Consider the following 26,105-nt stretch of genomic DNA (forward strand, 5'->3'; position numbering starts at 1 on the left):
AGGGGTGGCCCACCAGAGGGGTGGCCCGCCAGAGGGGTGGCCCGCCAGAGCCAAAGAACTTCAGCCTCCTGGAGGCAACCCCAGGGCACTGGGAGCCACGGCTCACAGCAGCGGGGGAGTCTCCTGACCTGCACCCTGGGGAGCACCGGGCACAAAGTGGGGGAACAGTGGGGGATCTCTGCCAGAGCGAGCACGTGGAGCCCAGCCCTCAGGGCACACAGCAAGCAGCTTGGTCTTTCTGCAGCCTAGACCCAGAAACAGAAGCAGGCAGAGCCGGTAATCAAGAGCCCCCAGGGCATGAGCCCATTGAGCTGAGGGAGGGGAGTGAAGAGAGACTGCCGAGCTCTGTCCTGTGCCCCTAGAACAGGACTGTGGGGCTCTGACCACATTCAGATCCTGATCCCAGTCTAGGCCCCCCCACAGAACAGCAGGGCCCCCCCACAGAACAGCAGGGCCCCCCCACCTCAGCCCCGTGGCAGAGGGGGGCTTATGTTCATTCACAGACCAGGAGGGAGGACAGAACCTCACACACTGAGACCCTTGTGGGAGTGTCCCAAAAGATCAGGAAGCACCCCAAAACAGGTGCAGGCTTGGAAAAATGAGCAAGCAGAGAAAAAAGAGGAACACAACTGAGAAATATTTTGCAAATGAGCCCAAGAAGGATCAAAATACTCAGTCTGAAGATGAGGAAGCACAAGCTTCTGCATCTAAAGACTCCAAGAAAAACAGAAATTGGGCTCAGGCTCTGATAGAGCTCAAAAAAGACTTTGAAAATCAAATGAGGGAATTGGAAGAAAAACTGCAAAAAGAAAGGAGAGAGATGCAGGAAAAACATGAAAATGAAGTCAGCAGCTTAGTCAAGGAAATCCAAAAAAATGCTGAAGAAAATAGCATGCTAAAAACCAGCTTAGATCAAATGGATAAAACAGTTCAAAAAGTTATTGAGGAGAAGAATGCTTTAAAAAGCAAAATTGGCCAGATGGAAAAAGAGATAAGAAAACTCTCTGAGGAGAACAAATCCTTCAGACAAAGAATAGAATTCAGGGAGATTGATGAATTTACCAGAAATCAGGAATCAATACTTCAAAACCAAGAAAATGAAAAATTAGAAGAAAATGTGAAATATCTCATTAAAAAAGCAACTGATATGGAAAACAGACTTAGGAAAGATAATTTGAAAATTATTGGAATACCTGAAAGTCATGATCAGGAAAAGAGCCTTGACATCATTTTCAAAGAATTACTACAGGAAAATTGCCCTGATATCCCAGAAGCAGAGGGGAATATAGAAATTGAAAGAATCCACTGATCTCCCCGAGAAAGAGATCCCAAAAAACCAACCCCCAGGAATATTATAGCCAAGTTCCAGAACTTCCAAGTCAAAGAGAAAATATTGCAAGCAGCCAGGACACAGTTCAAATATCATGGAGCTGTAGTCAGGATCACACAGAACTTAGCAGCAACTACATTGGAAGCTCGTAGGGCTTGGAATACAATATACCAAAAGGCAAAAGAGCTTAGAATGCAGCCAAGAATGAACTACCCAGCAAGGCTGAATGTCCTCTTCCAGGGAAAAAGATGGACTTTCAATGAACCAGGGGAATTTCAAAGGTTCCTTTTGGAATGGCCAGAGCTGAACAGAAGGTTTGATCTTCAGATACAGGACTCTGGTGAAGCATGGAGATTGGAGGAGAAGGGGGAAATATGAGGGACTTAATGAGGATGAACTGCATGTATAGAAAAATGATACTGATAATATTCATATGAACCATCTCAGTTAATAGAGCAGGTAGAGGGAGAGCTTTTATAGTTGAAGCACAGGAGAAAGCTGAATTTGAAGATAAAATATGGTGTAAAAATGGAGTCAATAGGAAAAAAAGGGAAATGGAATGGGAGAAAGAAAAAGGAGAGGGGGAATAGGCCAAGATATTTCACATAATAAGAGTTTTTTTTTTTTATTACAATGACCTATTGTAATGATATGGAAGGGGGGAGGCAAGGGGGAATGAGGGAACCTTTGCTCCCATCAGAGATGGCTAGGATAGGAAACAGAAAATATACTCAATGGGGTACAGGCATCTGGAGTAAGAAGGAGGGGAGAGCAGGGGGAAGGGGTGGGGATGTGAATAAAGGAGAGGATGGACCATGGGGGGACAGTGTTCAGATATAACACATTTTCTTTTTTACTTCTTGCAAGAGGCTGGGATTGGATGGCCTGCCTAGGACCATAGGGCCAGGTGGATTCTGGGCCTAAGGGGTGGTATGGGGGCTCAGGGCTTCTTGGCCCCGGGACCAGGGATCTGTCTGCTGCGCCACTCAGCGACCCTACAGCAGAGTCAGAGTGAAAGGAGAGAGAAAATAGAGTACATGGTAGTGGAGAAATAAGAAAGGAGGGAGTTGCGATCAGCAATGGCGATGTTGGAAAAATATGGAAGTAACTTTTGTGATGGACTTATCATAAAGGATGTGATCCACTCACGACAGAGTTGATGGTGTTGGAACAAAGACTGAAGCACATTTTTTGTTATTATTATTTGGGGGAGGGTGCAGGGCAAGTGGGGCTGGGTGGCCTGCCTGGGGCCACATAGCAGGGTGATCTTTGGGTGTCTGGGGCCCGATTCAGACCCAGGTGCTCTTGGCTCAAGGGCCAATGCTCTGTCTGCCACCCAGCCACCCCTGCTATTATTACTATTTTATTTTATTTTGGGTCTTTTTTTTCCTTCTTTTTGGTTTTTGCAGGGCAGTGGGGATTGGGTGGCTTGCATGTCACATGGCTGGGTGATTATTGGGTTTACGAGGCTGGATATGGACTCGGGTGCTCGTGGCTCCAGGGCTGGTGCTTCGTCCATTGCACCACCTGGCCATACCTACAATTATTACTATTATTTTTTTAATTTTAATTTTTTTCTCTCCCCTTTACTTTTTTGCCCAAGCAAGTCTATCTATATTCATGGGGGGAGGGGCATTTTGTTTACTTGTAAACAAGTATATTTTATTAATGTAAAAAAAACATTTGTACAAAATGAGAATAAAAAAAGTCTAGAAAGAAAAACAACTGATCTGGAAAATAATTGCAGGAGGATTAATTTAAGAATTACTGAGCTACTTGAAAGCCATGATAAAAAAAAAAGACTCCAGATAGCATCTTTCAATTATCAAATTTTCACAGAAAACTGCCCTCATATCCTAGAACTAGAGGATAAAATAGTCACTGAAAGAATCCATCTATCACCTCCTGAAATTCCAAAATGAAAACTCCACGAAAATTGTAGCCAAATTTCAGAATAGGAATTCTCCAGATGAATGCAAAAAGACTGTAATCAGTCAGAAAAAAAAACCAATTCAAATATCAAGAAGCCACAGTCAGGATTTAGCAGCTTCTACATTAAAGGCTTTGGGGGCTTGGAATAGGATAATCCAGAAAGTGAAAGAACTTGGAATACAACACGAATCATCTACACAGCAAACTGAGCATACTCTTTCAGGGGAAAAGATGTACATTCTATGAAATAGGGGACTGTTTCAAACTTTCCTGATGAAAAATCAGACCTGAACAGAAAATATGATCTTCAAATACAAGACTCAAGGGAACAATAAAAAGGTAAAGAAAAAAACAGCAACATGGTATCCAATAAGGTTAAACTGTTTCCATCCCTCCATGGAAAGATAATTCTTGTAACTCTTAAGAACTGTATTTCTTTTTTTTTTCTCTTCCATTTTTTTCAGTGAAGGATCTAAATTTATTTATTTTATATTATTACAATAATTTTGTTGTAAGAGTAAATATAGGACAAGAGAGGATCCCCTCTTAGGTGCTCTCTCAATAAAACTTATAAACTAAGGTCTCGTAACTAAATTTTCGAGAGACAGAACCCACAGAGGGTCCCAGTGAGGCAATTTTCCAACCCAAGGTAACCTGGAAAAGAGCGGAAAGGCTCGGCTCCACGGGGTCAAACGGGTGGCCCACCAGAGGGGTGGCCCGCCAGAGTGGAAAGAACTTCAGCTTCCTGGAGGCAGCCCCAGGGCACTGGGAGCCACAGCCCACATCAGCAGGGGAGTTTCCTGATCTATACCCCAGGGAGCACCGAACACAACTTGGGGGAACAGTGGGGTCCTCTGCCAGAGCGAGCAGGGCACACAGCAATCAGCGTGGTAGGGGCAGTCCAGATCCAGGAAATAGAAGCAGGCAGACCCTGTAAGCAGGAACCCCTAGGGCATGAGCCCATTGAACCTAGGGAGGGGAGTGAAGAGAGACTGCTGAGCTCTGTCCCTGGAACAGGACACTGGGATTCTGACTACATTCAGATCCTGATCACAGTCTAGGCCCCCCCATAGAAAAGCAGGCCCCCCCACCTCAGCCCCGTGGCAGAGGGGGGCACTTATGGTCATTCAGAGACCAGGAGGGAGGACAGAGCCTCATACACTGAGATCTTTGTGGGAGTGTCCCGAAAGCTCAGGAAGCACCCCAAAACCAGGCTCAGGCTGTGAAAATGAGCAAGCAGAGAAACAAGAGGAACACCATTGAGAAATATTTTTCTTGTGAGCCTAAGAAGGATCAAAACACTCAGTCTGAAGATGAGGAAGCACAAGCTCCTGCACCTAAAGACTCCAAGAAAAAGAGAAATTGGGATCAGGCTATGACAGAGCTCAAAAAAGACTTTGAAAATCAAATGAGGGAGTTAGAAGAAAAACTGGGTAAAGAAATGAGAGAGATGCAGGAAAAACATGAAAATGAAGTCAGCAGCCTAGTCAAGGAAGTCCAAAAAAATGCTGAAAAAATAGCATGCTAAAAACCAGCTTAGGTCAAATGGATAAAACAGTTAAAAAAGTGATTGAGGAGAAGAATGCTTTAAAAAGCAGAATTGGCCAGATGGAAAAAGAGATAAGAAAGCTCTCAGAGGAAAACAAATCCTTCAGACAAAGAATAGAACTCAGGGAGATTGATGAATTTACGAGAAATCAGGACTCAATATTTCAATGAAATGAATGAATGAAAAATTAGAAGAAAATGTGAAACATCTCATTGAAAAAACAACTGATATGGAGAACAGATTTAGGAAAGATAATGTAAAAATTATTGGAATGGGGCAGATAGGTGGTGTAGTGGATAAAGCACCAGCCCTGAAGTCAGGAGTACCTGGGTTCAAATCCGGTCTCAGACACTTAATAATTAGCTAGCTGTGTGGCCTTGGGCAAGCCATTTAACCCCATTTGCCTTGCAAAAACCTAAAAAAAATTATTGGAATACCTGAAAGTCATGATCAGGAAAAGAACCTTGACATCATTCTCAAAGAATTACTACAGGAAAATTGCCCTGATATCCCAGAAGTAGAGGGGAATATAGAAATGGAGAGAATCCACCGATCCCCCAGAGAAAGAGATCCCAAAAAACCAACCCCCCAGGAATATTATAGCCAAGTTCCAGAACTCCCAAGTCAAAGAGAAAATATTACAAGCAGACAGAAAGACACAATTCAAATACCATGGAGCTGCAATCAGGATCTCACAGGACTTAGCAGCAACTACATTAAAAGCTCGTATGGCTTGGAATATGCTATACCAGAAAGCAAAAGAGCTTAGAATGCAACTGAGAATCAATTACCCAGCAAAACTGAATGTCCTCTTCCAGGGAAAATGATGGACTTTCAATGAACCAGCCAAATTTCAAATGTTCCTGTTGGAATGGCCAGAGCTGAACAGAGGGTTTGATCTTCAAATACAGGGCTCAGGTGAAGCATAGAGATTGGAGGAGAAGGGGAAAATATGAGGGACTTAATGTTGATGAACTGCATGTATAGAAAAATGACACTGATAATACTCATATGGACCTTCTCAATTAACAGAGCAGGTAGAAGGAGATGTTATAGATGAAGCATAGGAGAAAGCTGAATTTGAAGATAAAATATCATGTAAAAATGGAGTCAATAGAAAAAAAAGGAAATGTAAGTGGAGAAAGAAAAAGGAGAGGGGGAATAGGCCAAGATATTTCATATAATAAGATTTTTCTTTATTACAATGAGCTATTGCAATGATATGGAAGGGGGGAAAGGCAAGGGGGAATGAGGGAATCTTCGCTCTCATCAGATGCGGCTAGGAGAGGAAACAGTATATATACTCAATGGGGTATAGATACCTGGAGCAAGAAGGGGGCGGACAGGGGGAAGGGGTAGAGATGTGAATGAAGGAGAGGATGGACCATGGGGGGGATAGTGGTCAGATATAACACATTTTCTTTATTACTTCTTGCAAGGGGCTGGCCTGTCTGGGACCATAGGGCCAAATGGATGCTGGGCCTAAGGGGTGGTATGGGGGCTCGGGGCCCCTTGGCCCCATGACCAGGGATGTGTCTGCTGCACCACTCGGCTACCCTACAGCAGAGTCAGAGTAAAAGGAGAGAGAAAATATAGTTCATGGTAGTGGAGAAATATGAAAGGAGGGAGTTGCGATCAGCAATGGCAATGGTGGAAAAATATGAAAGTACCTTTTGTGATAGACTTATGATAAAGAATGTGATCCACCCACGACAGAGTTGGTGGTGTGGAACACAATACTGAAGCACATTTTTTTATTATTATTATTTTTGGGGTGTGCAGGGCAAATGGGGCTGGGTGGCCTGCCTGGGGCCGCATAGCAGGGTGATCATTGGGTGTCTGAGTCTGGATTTGGACCTAGGTGCTCCTGGCTCAAGGGCCAGTGCTCTGTCTGACACTCAGCCACCCCTACTATTATTACTATTTTATTTTATTTTGGGCCTTTTTTTTTTCATTTTTTGGTTTTTGCAGGGCAGTGGGGTTGGGGTGGCTTTCATGTCACACAGCTGGGTGATTGTGGGGTGTACAAGGCCAGATGTGGGCTCGGGTGCTCCTGGCTCCAGGGCTGGTGCTCTGTCCACTGCACCACCTGGCCATACCTACAATTATTACTATTATTTTTTTAATTTTAACTTTAATTTTTTCTCTCCCCTTTACTTTATTGCTCAAGCGAGTGTATATTTTTTGGGGGGAGGGAGTATTTTGTTTACTCTTAAACAAGAATATTTTATTAATGTATAAAAATCAATATTTGTACAAAATGAGAATAAATATTAAATTTTAAAAAAAATTTTTAAAAAGAGTAAACATAAACCCACCTCCCCCTCAAGAAGATGAGAAACCTTAAGAACAGTGAGAGAGAGAGGAAAAAAATGTACTTCACTCTGTTCAGATTCCAATGTCTCTGTCTCTCGGGCGAGTTGCTTTCTTATCTTAAGTCCACCAGAGAAGTTGTTTCAGTATTTTTACCACAGTTGCTATTACTAGCTATATTTCCCTCCACTCTATTCCTCCCCACTCTCCTTTATTCTATTCTCTCTCTTCTTTCATCCTGGCCCTGTCCAAAATTGTGTTATAGCTGAGTACCCTTTCCCACAATTTTCCCTCTCTTCTATCACCTATTCCCCCCTTCCCCCCCCATTCCCCCTTATCCCATCCCTTTCTTCTCAGTTTTCTCTAGGGTAAGATAGATTTCTATACCCTATTAAGTGTGTATGTTATTTCCTCTCTGAGCCATTTCTGATGAGAATGAAGGCTCACTCATTCCCTCCTGCCTTCCCCCATTCCACTCCATTGAAAAAAAAGCTTTTACTTGCCTCTATGTGAAATTTCTTAGCTTCTTCTTCATCTTCTTTCCCTTCCTCCCAGTACTTTCCTTTATTATCCATTGACTCCATCTTTTTACTATATTATACCATTATATTCCACTCCTTCCTGTGCCCTGTCTATATATGCTCCTTCTAACAGCTCTTATAAATGAGAATATTCATATGAGTTATCAATATCTTCTTCAAGAACTGTATTTCTAATAGGGCAGTTAGAAGTAGGATATTTAGACAAAAGAATGACTATAAGTTGATTTTGATGTGATGATTAAAAAAATTAAGGGGTGAAAAAAGGATTGTACTGGGAGAAGAAAAAAGAGGGAGGCAGACTGGAATAAATAATATCACATGAAGAGGCAATGAAAAACTTATTGCAGTGTAGGGAAAGAAGTGGGGTTGAGCACTGTTTGAACCTTTCTCTCATTGGATTTGATTTAAGCATACACACTCAATTAGAGAAATCTATCCTACCCTATATGGAACTAGGAGGGCAAAGGGGAAATAAAAGGGATATGAGGGCTAATAGAAGGTAGGGCAGAAATAGGAGGAGAAAGGGGAGAGAAAAGGGAGGGAGGGAAGGGAAGGAAAATTGGCGGAATGATGGTCAGAAGCAAAACACTGTTGAGAAGAGACAGAGTAGAAGGTCAGAATAAAGTAGAAAGGGGAGAAAGGATGGAAGGAAATATACAGTTAGTAATCATAAAAGTGAATGTAAATGGGATGAACTCTCCCATAAAACAGAAACAAATAGCAAAGTGGATTAAAAACCACGTTGTTTACAAGAAACATCTGAAGCAGAGAGACTTACGTAGAGAGTTAAGGTAAAAAACTGGAACAGAAACTGGAACAGAAGCTGGAACAGAAACTACCAAAACTTCTTTTTCAAAGCTAGAAAAAATAATAACAAAATTCATCTAGAACAAATAACTTCCTGTACACTTGAGCTACAAAAAAAAAGCAGGGGGAGCAATTCTGATCTCAGATAAAGCAAAAGCAAAAAATAGATCTAATTAAAGAGACCTGGCAACTACATCATGCTAAAAGAGACCATAGATAATGAAGTAATATCAATGCACCAAGTGATGTAGCATCCAGATTCTTAGAGGAGAAGTTAAGTGAATTAAAGGAAAAAATGGATTACAAAAGTATACTAGTGGGGGACCTCAATTTCCCCCTGTTAGAACTTGATAAAATTCACTGCAAAATAAATAAGAAAGAAGTTAAGGAAATGAATAGAAATTTAGAAAAGCTAGCTTTGATAGACTTCTGGATAAAATTGAATCTGATTAGAAAAGAATATACCTCTTTCTCAGTGGTATCTAAATGGCACCTACATAAAAATTGTACATGTATGAGGGCAAAAAATCCTCACAATCAAATGTAGGTAGGAATAAATATTAAATGCATCTTTTTCATATCATGATACAATAAAATTATGTTTTGTAAAGGGTCATGGAAAAATAAGTTAAAAATTAATTGGAAACTAAAAAAATCTAATTTTGAAGAATGAGTGGATCAAACTACAAATCATAGAAATAATCAATAATTTCATCAGAGAATGACAATAATGGAACAGTATATATCAAAATTTAAGGGATGCAGTCAAATTAGTACTTAAGGGAAATTTTATATCTCTCAATAAATATATCAATAAAACAAGAAGCGAGCAGATCAATGAATTGATCATGCATTCCTTAAATGTATAATTGAACATGTATAATTAAAAAGCTAGAAAAAGAACAAATTAAAAATACCCAACTAAATGCCAAATTAGAAATTCTGAAATTCAAAGGAGAGATTAATAAAATTGAAAACTATTGAATTAATAAATAAAATTAAGAACTCGTTTTGAAAAAACACACACAATAAAATAGATAAACTTTGGCTAGTTTGATTTTTTAAAATTGCCAGGATCAAAAGTGAAAGATTGAATTCACCACCCATGAAAAAGAAATTAAAGTAAGAATTAGCAGCCAATAAATCTGACAATCTAAGTAAAATGGATGGAATTTGGAAGTTGCTCAAATTAAGAGAAGAGGAAGTAAAAATATTTTAGAATAACTCCATTTTAGAAAAAGAAAATGTACAGACCATCAATGAACTCCCTAAAAAAATCTCCAGAACCAGATGAATTTACAAGTTAATTTTATCAAACAATTAAAGAACAACTAATTCCAATACTATATAAACTATTTGGAAAAATAGGTGAAGAAAGAGAGCTAGCAAATTCCCTTTATGATTAAAATATGGTATTGATACCTAAACCAAAAAGAGAAAGAAACAGAGAAGAAAAACTATTGATCATTTTCCCTATTTATGCAAAAAAATTAAATAATTTATGCAAAATTTTAAATAAAATATTAACAAAAAGATTGCAGCAACTTATCATAAGATGAAAGTGGGATTTATACAAGGAATGCAGGACTGGTTTAATATTAGGAAAATTATTAGCATAATTAACCATATCAGTAAAGCCAGCAAAAATCATATTATCTTAATATGATGCAGAAAAACTTTTGACAAAATACAACAACCATTCCTATTAAAAACACCAGAGTATATACTAATAAATAAAGCTGTTCTTAAAATGATAAGTGGTATCTATCTAAAACCATCAGCAAACATTATTTGTATTGGCGATAAGCTAAAAATCTTCCCAGTAAAGGGTAAAACAAGGAGGACCATTATTACCATTATTATTCAATAAGGAATTAGAAATGTTATCTTTGGCAATAAGAGAAGAAAAAGAAATGGAAGGGATTTGATGAGGTAATAGGGAAACAAAACTACCACTCTAAAAGCATCCTAAAGAATCAGTTAAAAAATTACTTGAAATAATTAACAACTTTAGCAAAATGCAGGATATAAAATAAATCCATGACAATCATCAGCATTTCCATATATGTTACCAACAAAGCTCTGCAAGAAGATTTGGAAAGAGAAATTTCATTTTAAATAACTATAGACAAATATAAATATTGGGGAATCTACTTGCTAAGACAAACCAAGATAAAACACTTCATACAAATAAAGTCAGATCATACAAATGGAAAAATATTAATTAATCACAGATCAGTTGACTTAATATAATAAAAATGAAAATTCTACTTAAAATAATTTATTTATTCAGTGCCATACTAATCAAACTACCAAAACTTCTTTTTCAAAGCTAGAAAAAATAATAACAAAATTCATCTAGAACAAATAACTTCCTGTACACAGATAAGGTTGAAATGGAGACGTGATTTCAGCATAAAGGGTGATACCATAAACAAATTAGGGGAGCAGGGAATAGTTTATCCATGAGATCTATGAAAAAAGTAGGAATTTATGTCCAAACAAGTGGTAGAGAACATTATGAAAACAAAATGGATATTTTTGATCACATTAAATTAAAAAGGTTATACACAAACAAAATATCACCAAGCTTAGAAGGAAAGTAGAAAAATGGGAAACAATTTCACAGCAATTTCATCAGGCCTCATTTTTCAACTGTATAGAGAACTGAATCAGATTTATAAGAATACAAGCCATTCTTCATTTGATAAATGGTCAAAGAATAGAAATAGGTAGTTTTCAGATGTAGAAATTAATACCATCCACATTCATATAAAGTGCTCTAAATCATTATTGATTAGAGAAATGTAAATTAAAACAACTCTGCAGTATCATGTCACACCTATCAGACTGACCAATGATAATGTTGGAGAAGATAGGGAAAAATTGGAACACTAATGCACTGCTGATGGAATTGTGAACTGATCCAATCATTTTGGAGAGTAATTTGGAGCTATGCCCAAAGGGCAGTCAAACTGCTTACTCTTTAATCCAGCAATACCACCAATAAGTCTGTATCATAAAGAGGTCATAAAAATGAGAAAAAGATATGTACAAAAAAATTTGATAGCATCTCTTTTTTGTGGTGACAAAGAATTGGAAATTGAAGGGATGCTCACCATTTGGGAAATGACTGAACAAACTATGGTATATGAATGTAACAGAAAACTATTGTACTAAAAGAAACTGAACAAGTGGATTTCAGAAAAACCTGTAAAGATTTTCATGAACTGATGCTTAGTAAAGTGAGCAGAACCAGGAGAACATTGTACAGGTATAGCAGTAGTATGCAATGATCAACTATGATGGATATAGCTCTTTTCAGCAATACAATGATCCAAGACAATTGCAAAAGACCCATGATGGAAAATGCCATCCACATCCAGAGGAAGACCTATATAGGCTGAATGCAGATTGAAGTGTATATAAACCGAAACTCAAAATCTTATTAAAAATCAATGTCAAAAAAACTGTCTTTACATGTAATTGGGAAAAAGTGAAATATTCTTTTAAAATGAAGGCTTATAAGTCCCTCCTCCAATAAAGAACTACAGTCACTTCTACAGCAATAAGTAGCATCACAGCAAGACCTTTCTCTTTTGAAGGATGCAAAATATTTTGGAAAGTTTGGAATTTTCACAGAGCTTAGTTTTCAGGTCATTTAGAAAGTCTACATCTATATTCTTTTAACATTAAAATCCTGTCCAAACTTTTCCTCCACCCTCTCTGTGTTTCATTTTTACTTCTATCGATATTGTCTGATAATCACTAAGCAAATGTCTGTGAAGTTTCCTTTGGGTTTGTGTGATGCCACAGATATACAGGAGTTTCAACTCTTGAATGTGCTGCACTTAAGAAAGCTTTCTTATAAGGAACCCTGCTGTTTCTAATCATCATTTCCAGAGCTCTCTTTGCTAGCTCTTTAGAATCTCTTGTCCATCTTCCTTAGTTTGAACACAGGGACATAAAGAGAGGAGCTTATTAGTGGCGTTACAACTTCAGGATCCATGCTTATCTCTTCAGAACCATATTTACTCTCAGGAAAGAGCTGAGGTTGTAGTCTTCTTAGAGCAGAGGAATATGACTCAATTCCAATTTAAATATAGCATTTTTTCTGAAACCCTTATAGATGAGCATGAGTACAGAGATGTGTGCTTCTTTTAGTTCCTCAAATACATATACACATATATGTATGTATATACACATATTTGTATATACATACATATATACACATACAAATGGATGGACAATATTGTATATATAATTTTATATAAATTTATGTCTATAATTTGATTTACATTTCATGTTAATTATAAATATAATTATAAACATTAATTTATGCACATGTATAATTTTGACTCCAGGGAAACCAACTTGAAAGTGAAGCAAGCCCTAACTGTCACCAGTAACCTGGGAGACAACCTGGAGAAATTGACCAACTTTAAAGGTAAGTTAAGAATTAGATTGTTTTCAGAAGTTTCAGATTTAGATCAGTATTTATATTGGTAAATAAATTTATATTGGTAAAATTGTGTTCAATGCTACCTGCAATATTCATTCCCTCTGATGTTAGAAAATATCTCTCTGTAAGGAAATAAGGAACAGTGAGGACCCAGAAATGTGATGAGACATGGAAATGCGTACTTTTTGTTGTTTAGTCATTTTAGTAGTCATTTTAGTCTGACCCTTTGTTACCTCTTTTGGAGTTTTCTTTCTTTTTTTTTGCAAGGCAGTGAGGTTAAGTGACTTGCCCAAGGTCACACAGCTAGGTAATCATTAAGTGTCTGAGTCTGGATTTGAATTCAGGTTCTCCTGACTCCAGGGCCAGTGCTCTATCCACTGCATCACCTATGCCCCTGGAGTTTTCTTGACAAAGAAATTGGAGTGTTTTCCTTTTATAGAAGAGAAAACTGAGATAAACAAGGTTAAATGATTTGCATTTAACTATTCTAGCTATAGAATATTTAATTCTATTATAATCACATAGCTAGAAAATGTAAAAGGTCAAATTTGAACTATGTAGCACTCTAGCTCACTGTGCCATCTAACTGCCCCAGTACATACTTTGGAAAGAAAATACTTATTTCTTATACCTGTGATTTCCTCCATGAGTTGGAACTTTCTCATTCCTCTATCTTTCTTCAGGTGAAGTCAGATGTGACCCTCCCAATAACAAACTGGACAAATTCATAGGGATGTTGATCCATGAAGGTGAAAAGTATCCTTTGGACAATGAGAGGATATTGCTAAGAGGCTGCACCATCAGGAACACTGACTGGTGCTTTGGCCTTGTGATTTATGCTGGTAAGTTTCACTAAATGTCTTTGACAAAGCTGTAACCTTCAGGATATCATTAAAATGTGGCCAACTTTGTCAGGACTGTCTTCTTGAAATGGCAAAAATGAACATTTTGATTATGCTATTCAAGTATATATATATATATATATGTATATATACATATATGTATATATATATATATATGCATATCCCAGTGTGGGTGTTCTGAAATTCCTGTTATCTTTAACCCCCCCCACACACACACATATTTTAGCTGTCCACATTAGAGTCATTTTGTGTTGAGCCTATAAATCATTTTTCATTAATCTTTTCAACTATTCCTAGATATGTGAAGAAAAATAATCATATTAAAGAGACATATAGGGAGAGGAACTATACAGTTTAGATAATCCAAATCATGCAGCTCTTAATGCATCCATGCCTGTCCATCCTTTTTGAATATTGTCAATGTCTTATCTTAAATCTGCTCTAGGGGTTCTCTCAGCATGCTAAAGGTTTGTCTCTAGAAATCTTGATATTTCATAGATACTATCAGAATATGTGAGTTATCTATTAGTAATCCCTTGAAGTTGTCTCTTTTTTTCTAGTTATACACCTCTCTGATAGCATCCCTTTATGTCGCTTCTGTGAAATTTTTTACTTTTATTGTTTTAGCCTTCCTAAGCTCCATGTGTTTTTCCTTTGTCCACTGAGTAATCTTTAATTTCACTTCTTTGGAAATTTCTTTAATCTTAGCCTACATCACTGGAAGAAAAGTATTTTTTTAAAAAAGTGGGCAATTGTTTCCAAGAGAAACTTGAAGTCAGTGAAAGAACTCCAGTTTCCCAAAGGCAATTCAGCTCATTCTCTTTCCTCCTCACCTTAATTTGAGGTCGACGTAATTATTATCTTACCAACTATATTTCATATTGGAAGAGAATAATCTGCTATATGATATTATCAGTAGCATCCTAATCCAAGCAGAGAAAGGGATTTTCTCAGGCCATAAAGTTAAAGAAAGGGAAGAGGCCCCTTTGTTCCTCTCAGTAATTCATGTCAACAGGTTAACCTTTGACTTCAACTAGATAATGGAACAACTGGACTTGCCATTTCCTTCAGACAATGTGAGCAGGAATTAAGGTTCCATGAAACATGAAAGAGAATTTATTAAGGGGAAGAGTCTTCCTCCTTTTGAAGCACTATAACTTTAGAAACTTATGTGGTCCAATACTCTTGTTTCCTTTTCTCCCAGAATCCTACAGACTGAAAAAGAGAGTAAAGAGGTTCAGTAAGATAGTCACAACCTAGTTAAAACATTTGGAACCACTTTCTGTTGAAAATCTTAGTTTGCAGGGTCTTGTCTCCAAGGTCCCTGAAAGCCCAAAAAGATGTGAAATAAACAAAGTTCTCATTAACCCAGCAGTAATAACTGCAAGAAGGCAAAAGCAAACCCACTGATGTTACTGAGTCACAGTTTCTGCATTTCACTCATTTGGTTCTGTGGTTTCCAGGCTATGGGAATCTCTATGGTGTCCAGGAGCTTAAATTTCAAGAAAGGAAAAAAATGTACTTTTAATGAAGCTTTGTAAAAAGACTAATATCCTCATCAGACCATGTTTTCTGATTTTTAGCTGAAAAAAATCTTACCATCATATTAATATGAAAGTTCCTATCTTTTGTAGTCTAGCATGATGTTTAAATTATGGTGGGAAGGCACACATCTTTAAAGAACCTTTTGGGAAATTGTCTCCTATAGACCCTTAGCCACATTTTTATTGCAATGTTCTGATTTCAGACTAACTCATGAATGAAAAGAATAATACTGAATGGAAGGAGTTTTGTATTCTTGGTATTCACTCATAGGTGTAAGGACTTACCAAGCCTTTTTCAGGGCTGATAATCCACCTTTGATATCTACCTGATTCATCCAACTTTCACCTGTGGCTATGGCATGCACATAGTCACACCCCAGTAAACCTTCTAGGTGGACGGGCTAAACCAGATTAGTTAGTGGGATGTCTATCCCAAGCATATGAACACTTTCTCCAGCAGAATAGCCAGGTGAAAACAATTTCTTCCAGCAGCCATAAAGGTCCCTGAAGCAGGCACTATGGAGCACTTAGAACTTGACTGGGTATCAAAGATGCCAAGGTCATCCACTACATCCTGGGCCACCACCAGTCATCTTGATTTTTGTCCTGTCCCTAGACTTCAGTGACTGAAGAAGAGAGAGTAAGACTGAAAATTTTTCTGCCTCACAAATCCAATTCATGCAAAAGTCAAGACATCATTATGTCATTGGATCTCTTTGAAAATGATGGACAACCAACAATTCACAGAATTGATGATCAGGAGGAACAACAGATAGTGAAAAGCCAAATAAATTGCCTCCTTTTCAGTTTTTTTTACTCTTAATTTCTTACATTGGTTTTCCATCTATTATCCCTGTTGGATGGTTTTCAGAGCTATTTCTGTTAACATGGAATGTTTACCAGTGTTCCTTCCCACAGAGATCTTAACTCTCTCAACTCCATTCTCATAAAGTCCTGGCTCACTACTATCAATTTCCCCCATTCTTCCACTCTTCCACAACTTTAGGCTCATATTCCCATCCTATTTTTTCATTTATTGTGGAAAATCTGTTTCATTGGCTTAGAATTTATGAACTGAACTGGCCCTGTAATAGAGGATGCTTCCCAAAAATTTGTAGTTCCCACTGTCAGGAAATTCTCTTACCAAAAAAATGTTCAAGTCTTCTAGAGTGCTTGGAAAGCACTAGGCTCTCAGAGTTTTAAAAAAAGGAATAGGTATAAAGTTTCTGCATATATTTGTTTTTGTTTTCAGTCATTTAGACATGTCCAATTCTTCTTGATTCTATGGATCAAAGCACATCAAGCCCTTTATTCTCCACTATCTAAAGCATAGTGAGTACTAACTTCAGAAATGTGACTTGTTGGGGACAAGGGTCTTTCCCCAGAACCTTGTCCTCTTACACTGCTTTTGCTTATTTTGAATAAAACTGGTTATTCTCCCAAAATGTATTTGTATTTTTATCTAGGTCATGATACCAAATTAATGCAGAACAGTGGAAAGAGCATCTTTAAAAGGACAAACATAGATCATCTCATGAATGTCCTTGTGTTCTGGGTAAGTCAAAAAATTTTCTCTTCCCACCTTTACAAGCAGGCAGACTTTGTAGTAACTAATGTTTCCAGTATACATATATGTTAAAAAAAAAAAAAGGAAACCTTATTATAAACCTTAAAGTATTATATAAATGTGTTAACATTAAATTCTTCTTAAACCTACCTCTCAGAGTTGCTATGAGGATCCAATGGAAAAATCTTTGTAAAGTGCTTATTATCACAATGCTTGGCAACATAGGAGGTGGAGAATGAGAAGGAAATAAATATTTATATAATACCTACTGTGGTCATTTATTCCAGTCCATTGAAAATATGCAATGGAAATTTTTCAAAATAAGTTTTTAATTTGTTTATCAATATAAGAGGAAAGGGTATGAAAAATGTATTTTGATTCAAGTTTATTATAAAATAAAAAAGTAGTTATAGAAAGCAAAATTTAAAAACTACTACCTTATCAAGATAAAACCTATATTGACAATATGATGACAATGTCATTATTGTCATTTATATCATGTTAGCAGCATAAACTATCTTCTTTTTCAAAATTTTAATTTAGGTAGTTTCAGAGAGCTTTATTCACATTTTCATAAATTTGCATATTTGCATTCTGAAACATGAATCAAGTATAGTTGGATGACCTCTGACATTATCTATCATGATACACTAAATGCAATATTGTTGTCTTTACAATATATTTCAATAACCAAGCTAAAATGACTTGAAAACATGACTTCAAAAACCGCTTTAGTAACCCATGATTTCCTATTTTACTGCTAAAGAACTGGAAGTGTTCGATGAATTGTAGCCTCTTAAAACCTAATGATTGGGCGGCTAGGTGGTGTAGTGGATAAAGCACTGGCCTTGGAGTCAGGAGGACCTGGGTTCAAATCCGGTCTCAGACACTTAATAATTACCTAGCTGTGTGGCCTTGGGCAAGCCGCTTAACCCCATTTGCCTTGCAAAAAAAACCTCAAAACAAAACAAAACAAAAAAAACCTAATGATTTCAAGACCAGTAAAAAGTATGGGTTTGATGGGGCAGCTAGGTGGAGCAGTGAATAGAGCACCAGTCCTGGAGTCAGGAGGACCTGAGTTCAAATCCAATCTCAGACACTTAACAATTACCTCGCTGGGTGACCTTTAACAAATCACTTAATCCCATTGTCTTGCCAAAAACAAAAGGATGAGTTTTAATTTAAAATTCTCTTCCACATTATTTCCCAATAAAAGTGTTAGACAATCCTCAGATACATCAGGTTCATTAGAAATGTAAGTTTTAGAAAGCATCCTTTTACAGAATAAGCCTGTTTTTGCACATTAAAAATTTGTTGATCATTGTATCTATCTTGTTTGGTTATTTCTTCAAAACATCATGATACTGTCCATCCTCAACTTCTCTGGTGATCTGAACATTTTGCAATTGAATTAGATTTTTTCAGGTTATTTTTTGGGTTACATTTTTAGTTCTAAACTGTTTCCTCTCCATACCTCACACTAATGGTCATTATTTGACCTATTTGTGTGCATGCATGTGTGTAAATAAAACCATACTATACATACTTCTATTAGTTCTTTCTCTGGATGTAGAAAGCATCTTTTGTTGTTGATATGAATATAATATACAGAATAACTTAGTTGTTCACAGTTATTCTTTAAGTAGTTTTGCTGTTATTGCGTACAACATTCTCATGCTCTACTCATTTCACTCTTCATTATTTCAACTCTTTCCATAGACATCTAAAATCAAACCTGCTCATTGTTTCTTAACACAGTAGTATTCCATCACACTCATATACCACAACTTGTTTAGCATTCCCCAGCTGATAGGCATCCCCTCGATTTCCAGTTCTTTGCTACCGTAAAGAGAACTACTATAAATATTTCAGAACATAGTCGTTCTTTTCCTTTTTCCCCAGTAACCTGGAGGGACAGATCTAATAGTGGTATTGCTGGATTAAAGGAACACAGTTTTATAACTCTGTGGGCATAATTCCAGAACACTCCCCAAAATGGCTGGATCAGTCCATAGTTCCATTCACATTAGTGTCTCAGTGTACCAATGTTTTCAAATTCTCTTCAACATTTGTTATTTTCCCTTTCTATCATTTTAGCCAATCTGATAGATGTGAAATGATATCTCAAAGTTATTTAAATGTGCATTTCTCTAATCAATAATTATTTAAAGCATTTTATATGATGACATAAAGCTTTGATTTCTTCTTCCAAAAGCTGTCTGTTCATATCCTTTGACTGTTTATCAGTTGGAGAATGATTCATATTCTTATAAATTTGACAAAGTTCTCTAGATTTTTGAGCTATAAGACCTTTACCCAAGAAATTGTCTATAAAAATTTTCCCAATTATCTGTTTTCCTTCAATTGATTTTATTTATACAGAAGTTTTTAAAATCTAATGTAATAAAAATTTATCTATTTTTATTTCACAAAGATCTGTATCTCCTGGTTTAGTCATAAATTCTTCTATTCATATGTCTCCTATGCATATTCTATATCTTCTAATTTACTTTTCTATGTAAATTATGTGTCCATTTTGACCTTATCTTGGTAAATAGTGTAAAATATTGGTCTATACCTAGTTTCTGCCAGACTGCTTTCTAGCTTCCCTAACCATTTTTTTTTACCAAAATAGTTGATTCTTATAACAAAAGCTTAATTCTTTACATTTGTCAAATAAAAGTTACAAATTTATAGAATATTTCTACTCTAGTCTATTGATCTACCTTTTTCTTTCTTAGCCAGGACCAGATAGTTCTGATACTTAACTACCTTATAATAATATAGTTTAAAATATGGTATTCCTAAACCTCATTCCTTTATATTTTTTATATTCTTGACTTTTTGCTCTTCCAGATGAACTCTGTTATCATTTTTTCTATATAATCTTTGGTAATTTAACTGGGCTGGCATAGAATAAGTAGATTAGTTTATGTAGAATTGTCATTTGTATTATATTGGCTTTGTCCATTCATGAGCAATTACTATTTCTCCAATTATTTAAATCTATCTTTATATAAAAAGTGTTTTATAATTATGTGCATGTAATTTCTGAGTTTTATTTGGCAGGTAAACTTCCAGATGTTTTATGCTATTTATAGTTATTTTACATGGGGCCAATATAGAAATGCTGATGATTTATGTGAACTTATTTTTTAGCCTACTATTTTGTTAAAATTAATTTTCAGGTAACTTTTTAGTTGAATCTCTAGGATATTCCAAGTATATTATCATATCATCTACAAAAAGAGTTAATTTTATTATCTTACTGCCCCTTTCTGGTTCCCTCAATTTCTTTTGCTTCTCTTATTGTTATTGCTAGCATTTCTAAAATAATGTTAATAATGGTAATAATGGTCAATGCTTGTTTCACTCCTGATCTTATTGGAAGGTTTCTTGCTTATCCTCTTTTTACAAATAATGCTTGCTGATTATTTTAGGTATATTTTTCTTATCATTTTGAGGGAAAATCCATTTATACTTATACTTTCAAATGTTTTTGATAGGAATAAGTGTAATATTTTGTTTAAAGTTTTTTCTTGTCTCTGTTATTAATATTTTGTTACTTTTGTGATTGATATGACTATGTTAATATAACATAATAATTATGTTAACATAATTCCTTATCTTAAACCAATCCTGCATTCCTAGTTTAACTCTCACTTGGTCACAATATAATATTTGTGACATTTTATTGTAGTTTCTTATCCAATCTTTTATTTAGAATTTTTGTATCCATATTAATTAGTGAAAATGGTCTATAATTTCCTTTCTCTGTTATTGCTCTTCTTAGTTTAGGTGTCAGCACCATATTTGTTTCATAAAAGGAGTTTGGTTGGACTCTTTTTTTGCTGGTTATTACAAATAATTTATTTAATAATGTAATTAGTTGAACTTTGAATGTTTGATAGAATTCACTTGCAAATTCATCTGCTTCTAAAGCTTTTTTCTTAGGAAGTTCATTTATGTTCTGTTCAATTTCTTTTTCCTAAAATAGGTTTATTGAGATAGTTTGGTCTTTAAAAGATGAGTGAGATTTGGAAAATCAGAAGGAAGGACTTCTGAATAGATCTCTGACTGGAGTTAAGGTTTGATGTAGGGAATAGTGGGAAACAGAGAAAAGTCATATTTAGCTACCTCCAATACCATAGCAAAAAGGGCTTTTTCACTTTATCCTCTATGCATTATAGATTCTTTTTTTTTTTTGCCTTTTTTTTTGTTTTTGTTTTTTGCAAGGCAAATGGGGTTAAGTGGCTTGCCCAAGGCCACACAGCTAGGGAATTATTAAGTGTCTGAGACTGGATTTGAACCCAGGTACTCCTGACTCCAAGGCCGGTGCTTTATCCACTACGCCACCTATCTGCCCCTGCATTATAGATTCTTGAGCAGAGGAGTGACATAATGAAAGTGATGTTTTGGAAAATGTATCTACTTGCATTATGTAAGAAAGAGACAACAGAATCAAAGAAACTAATGAAGAAGTTATTGTCGTTAAGAAAGAATGAAAAGATAAGGGCCTAAACCAAAGCAGTGGAAATGAAGAGGAAAAGGTAGCTTCAAGAGATACTTCAAAGAAAAAAAAAATCAGTGGAGTCTGATTGCAATTGGTCTCAGGCTCTAGAATATGTTTCCCTACTTTGGTCTTACCCCATACTTACAAGAGTGAACCTTGGCATCACAGTTATGTGTTCCCATGGTAAGAGGATCTTTTGTCAGGACACTACCATCACTTCAAATAGAAGAGAGAAATAGAACTTAGAGATAATGGCTAAAGTATCTAAACAAATGGCTTGAAGTGACCTATCAATCAATGTGAAAGGACCAAGATAGGTTTCTTTGGGACTATATAAGGTTGGGGTGTCTGGGGAATCAGGTCATTTATCCTATGGGCATCTTTGTCTTGGAAGACATACATTACCCTAACTCCTAAGACTGAGATAGAGGGTGCTAGCAGTAAATCTGTGATTACTGTAATATTCACACTTGCCTCTAAGTTCTGAGGATCAAAAAAAGTCTCATGACAGAAGTATGGAATTTCACTGTTGTCACCACTATAATATATCCAACAAATGGTCATCCAGCCTTTGCTTGAGGACCTGCAGTGAGGAAGAATTTACATCTTTATAAGGCAGTTTTATGCTACTTTTGGGTAACTAATTGTTAGACAGCTTTTTCCTTACATAAAGCCTAAAATTCCTTCTTTGCACCTTCTGTTACTCCATGTTTTGCCTATTGGAGCTAAAAAGAACAAGACTAATCTCTATGCCAGAGGATAGTACTTAAATCATGCTGCCCTTAAGTCTTTTCTCCTCCATCTCTAGTTCCTTCAGTTAGTCTTCATTTGACCTGAACTTAAGACCCATCTCCATCTTGGTTGCTCTCATTTTATTAATGCTGCTCTTTTCAAGGTCATATATGACCTTTTTGTTTCTAAATTCAATGACATTTGTTTCAGTATACATTGCCCTTGATCTCTATGAAACATTTAGTACTAGTAACCACTATCCTCTTTCCTTGAATACCATGACACTGTATTCATAATACTTCTCCTATTTCTCAGATTTCCTTTTTTTTCACCAGGGTATTCTACCTCTTTCTATCCCCTAAATATCAATCCATGGGGCAGAGCCAAAATGTCAGAGAAGAGGCAGGGACTCACCTGAGCTTTATCCAAAACCCCTCCAAACAATATTAAATAATTCTTCAAAACAAAATCTGGAGCAGCAGAACCCACAAAAGGACAGGATGAAACAATTTTCCAGCCAAAGACAACTTAGAAGGTTGGAAGGAAAAGTCAGTCACTCTGAAGTAAGAATGGAAATCAGTTCAGTGTAGGCCACACCAATGTAGACCAGGCACCAACAAACTAGGGGCAGGCCTTGGAATTGACTGAATCAGCAAGAGCATCTGCTGCTTCCATAGCTCTCAGCCAACATACAGTAAGGGAGTCAAATAACTAGTCAGAAGAAGATTACAGGTAGGATTCTGTTGCTTTTCCCATATAAACATTAGGGTCACAGTCCTGGACAGCAGTCCCATGATGAAGAGGAGTACTTGTACATCAGAGCTTAGAGCATGGTGGAGCAGAAACCCTCTCACAGTTGAGGATCAAAAAAAGTGCTTATAGTAACTCACAGACCAAATCACAGCCCTGGAAAGCAGTAAGCACACCTTTCCTTAGATTATACCACTTTGGGGGCGGCTAGGAAGCGCAGTGGATAAAGCACCGGCCCTGGAGTCAGGAGTACCTGGGTTCAAATCCAGTCTCAGACACTTAATAATTACCTAGCTGTGTGGCCTAGGGCAAGCCACTTAACCCCATTTGCCTTGCAAAAACCTAAAAAAAAAAAAAGATCATACCACTTTGAAAGAACTGACAACTCATAGGTCCCTAAGAAGTATCTCTGAAAACAGCTGCAGAGAGAGGGGAGCCAAGATAGTGAAATGAAGACAGGAACTCCCAGAAGCTCTCCCTCAGACTACTCCAAAAGCCTTAAAATTATGACTAACCAAATTCTAGAGTAGCAGAACCCACAGAAAGACTGAATGAAATAATTTTCTGACCCAAAAAAACTTGCAAGATCCTTGGGAAGAGTCTGTTCCACAAGGTTTAAAAAGGACCACAGCATAGCCATGCTAGAGGAGACCACCTCCAGCTATCCAAGGAATAGCCCATGGGGCACCTGGGTTCCAGGTGGGGGGCACTTGGGTCTATGGCAATGTGGGCAATTTCCAGACCTCTTAGTCCAGGGATTGCCAAGTTCAACTTGTAAGTTCAGCAGGAAAACCCTACTGTACCATAGTGAGTGCAGAGCCCAGACCATCACAGGTCTCTGTGCAACCCCAGTCTGGTAACCCACAGAGCCACCCAGAAAATACTTTCAAAGCGCTCAGCCCAAGGCTGGTAAGGAAGTTGGGGGAGACTTCAGAGTTCTTTCTACTATCCCTAGGACAAGACCATGTTGCTTTGCCCAAATTCAGATCCAAGTCACAGTTTGGGGCCCCATACTGCCATAATGGAGCATGGATCCTTCTCAAAGTTCCAGGGCAGAGGCGAGTACTCTTGTTCATCCCCAGACCAGAGTACAGGCCAGGATAGCAGTCAGAGCCCCTCATAAGACCTTGAATGAATTGAGGGGGGGAGAGTTGTCCCAAAAACCCTCAAAAGCTTGGGAAAATGCTTCCTCTACCTTGGAAGCAGAGCCCTATATTAACAGAGTTAAAATCAAATCATAGACTGGGGAAATGAACAAACAACAGAAGAAAAAATTACTTTGGTCCAATGGGGGAATCAAAATATACCCTCAGAAGATGACAAACTGGGGTGGCTAGGTGGCGTAGTGGATAAAGCACCAGCCCTGGAGTCAGGAGTACCTGGGTTCAAATCCGGTCTCAGACACTTAATAATTACCTAGCTGTGTGGCCTTGGGCAAGCCACTTAACCCTGTTTGCCTTGCAAAAAACAAAAAAAAAGTTGACAAACTCAAAGCTTCCAAGAAAAATGTGAATTGGTCTCAGGCTATGGAAGAGCTCAAAACAGATTTTGAACATCAAGTAAGGGAGGTAGGAGAACTGAGGAAGTGGAAGCTAATTACTCCATGAGACATCAAAGAAGAATAAAACAATGTCCAAAGAATAAAAAAAAAGACAATCTGAAATATCACACTGGCAAAAGCAACCTACCTGGAAAATAGGTCAAAGAGAGATAATTTAAGAATTATTGGAATACCTGAAAGCAATAACTAAAAAAAAGCCTAGGTATTTCAAGAAATTATCAAGGGTGGTTAGGTGGCATAGCGAATCAAGCACTGGCCCTGAAGTCAGGAAGACTTGAGTTCAAATCTGTCCTCAGATACATAATAATTACCTAGTTTTGTGACCTTGGGAGAGTCACTTAAGCTCATTGCCTTACAACCCCCCCCCCCAAAAAAATAGGAATTATCAAGAAAAACTACTCTGATGTTCTGCAACTAGATGTAAAATAGAAATTGAAAGAATCTACAGATCTCCTCCTTAAAGAGAGATCCCAAAATGAAAACTCCTGGGAATATTATAGCCAAAATCCAGAGCTTTCAGGTTAAGGAGAAAATATTGCAAACAATGAAAAAGAAACAATTCAAGTATCATGAAGCCACAGTCAAGAAAACACAAGATTTAGTAACTTCTGCATTAAAGGATTAGAGGACTTGGAATATGGTATTCCAGAAAGCAAAGGAGCTAGGATTACAATCAATAATCACCTACCCAAAACTGGAAGTTTGTATGGTAGAAACTTGGATTAGACCAACATCTCACACCCTCTACAAAAATAAGATCAAAATGGGTACCGGATTTAGACATAAAAACGATATTATAAGCAAACTAGATGATCAAGGAATAGTTTACCTGTCAGATCTATGGAAAGAGAAGCAATTTATGACCAAGGAAGAAATAAAGAACATCATTAAAAACAAACTAGATAATTTTGATTACATTAAATTTAAAAGCTTTTGTATAAACAAAACCACTGTAACCAAGATCAAAAGAAATGTAGCCCATTGGGAAGCAATTTTTACAACTAGTATTTCTGACAAAGGACTCATTTCTAAAATATATAGAGAAATGAGTCAAATTTATTAAAAAAAAATCCATTCCCCATTTTACAAATGGTCAAAAGATATACAGAGGCAATTTACAGATGAGGAAATCAAAGCAATCCATAGTCATATGAAAAATTGCTCTAAATCATTACTGATTAGAGAAATTCAAATTAAAGCATTCCCTCACACACCTCAGACTGGCCAATATGACCAGAAAAGACAATGATCAATGTTGGAAGGGATGTAGGAAATCTGGGACACTAATACATGGGTCCTGATGAAGCTGAGAACCATAATTCATTTTGATCTTTGAAGTCCAGAAACAGATATTACTGGCAGTGGTTTCTAAGTCTGCATACCTCTTATAGCAGATGCAGGAGGGTCATTATAATCTTTGCAGTCAATGTTCCTTGCAATCTCAGGATCTGCCTTGCTTATCTCTATCAGTTTCTGTACTTGTTACTCATCCTGAGGGGTGACTCAGTAGGCTTTTCTCCTTATGCTACATAGTATATAGAAAAAATTAGCATAGGAGTCTGTGTAATAAAACTTATGTCTTCCTTCACCAGTTTCTTCAATAAAATAATAACCCTAGGTTGTAAAATCCTTGAGGGTTA

At 37.0% G+C, this 26,105-nt stretch overlaps 1 protein-coding gene across 1 annotated transcript in view; it reads left to right on the plus strand.

The window, feature by feature from the left end:
• The window catches only part of LOC141495157 (phospholipid-transporting ATPase FetA-like), a 234,624-nt gene that overhangs the window by 144,345 nt on the left and 64,174 nt on the right, over positions 1-26,105 (plus strand). Inside the window, exons 9-11 of the mRNA XM_074196153.1 lie at positions 12,838-12,920; positions 13,619-13,777; positions 16,809-16,897. Coding sequence (XP_074052254.1) covers positions 12,838-12,920; positions 13,619-13,777; positions 16,809-16,897 — 331 coding nt within the window. The remainder of the gene's footprint in view (positions 1-12,837; positions 12,921-13,618; positions 13,778-16,808; positions 16,898-26,105) is intronic.

This window comes from Macrotis lagotis, chromosome 8, assembly GCF_037893015.1.
Source record: "Macrotis lagotis isolate mMagLag1 chromosome 8, bilby.v1.9.chrom.fasta, whole genome shotgun sequence".
NCBI classification, from domain to species: Eukaryota; Metazoa; Chordata; class Mammalia; order Peramelemorphia; family Peramelidae; genus Macrotis; species Macrotis lagotis.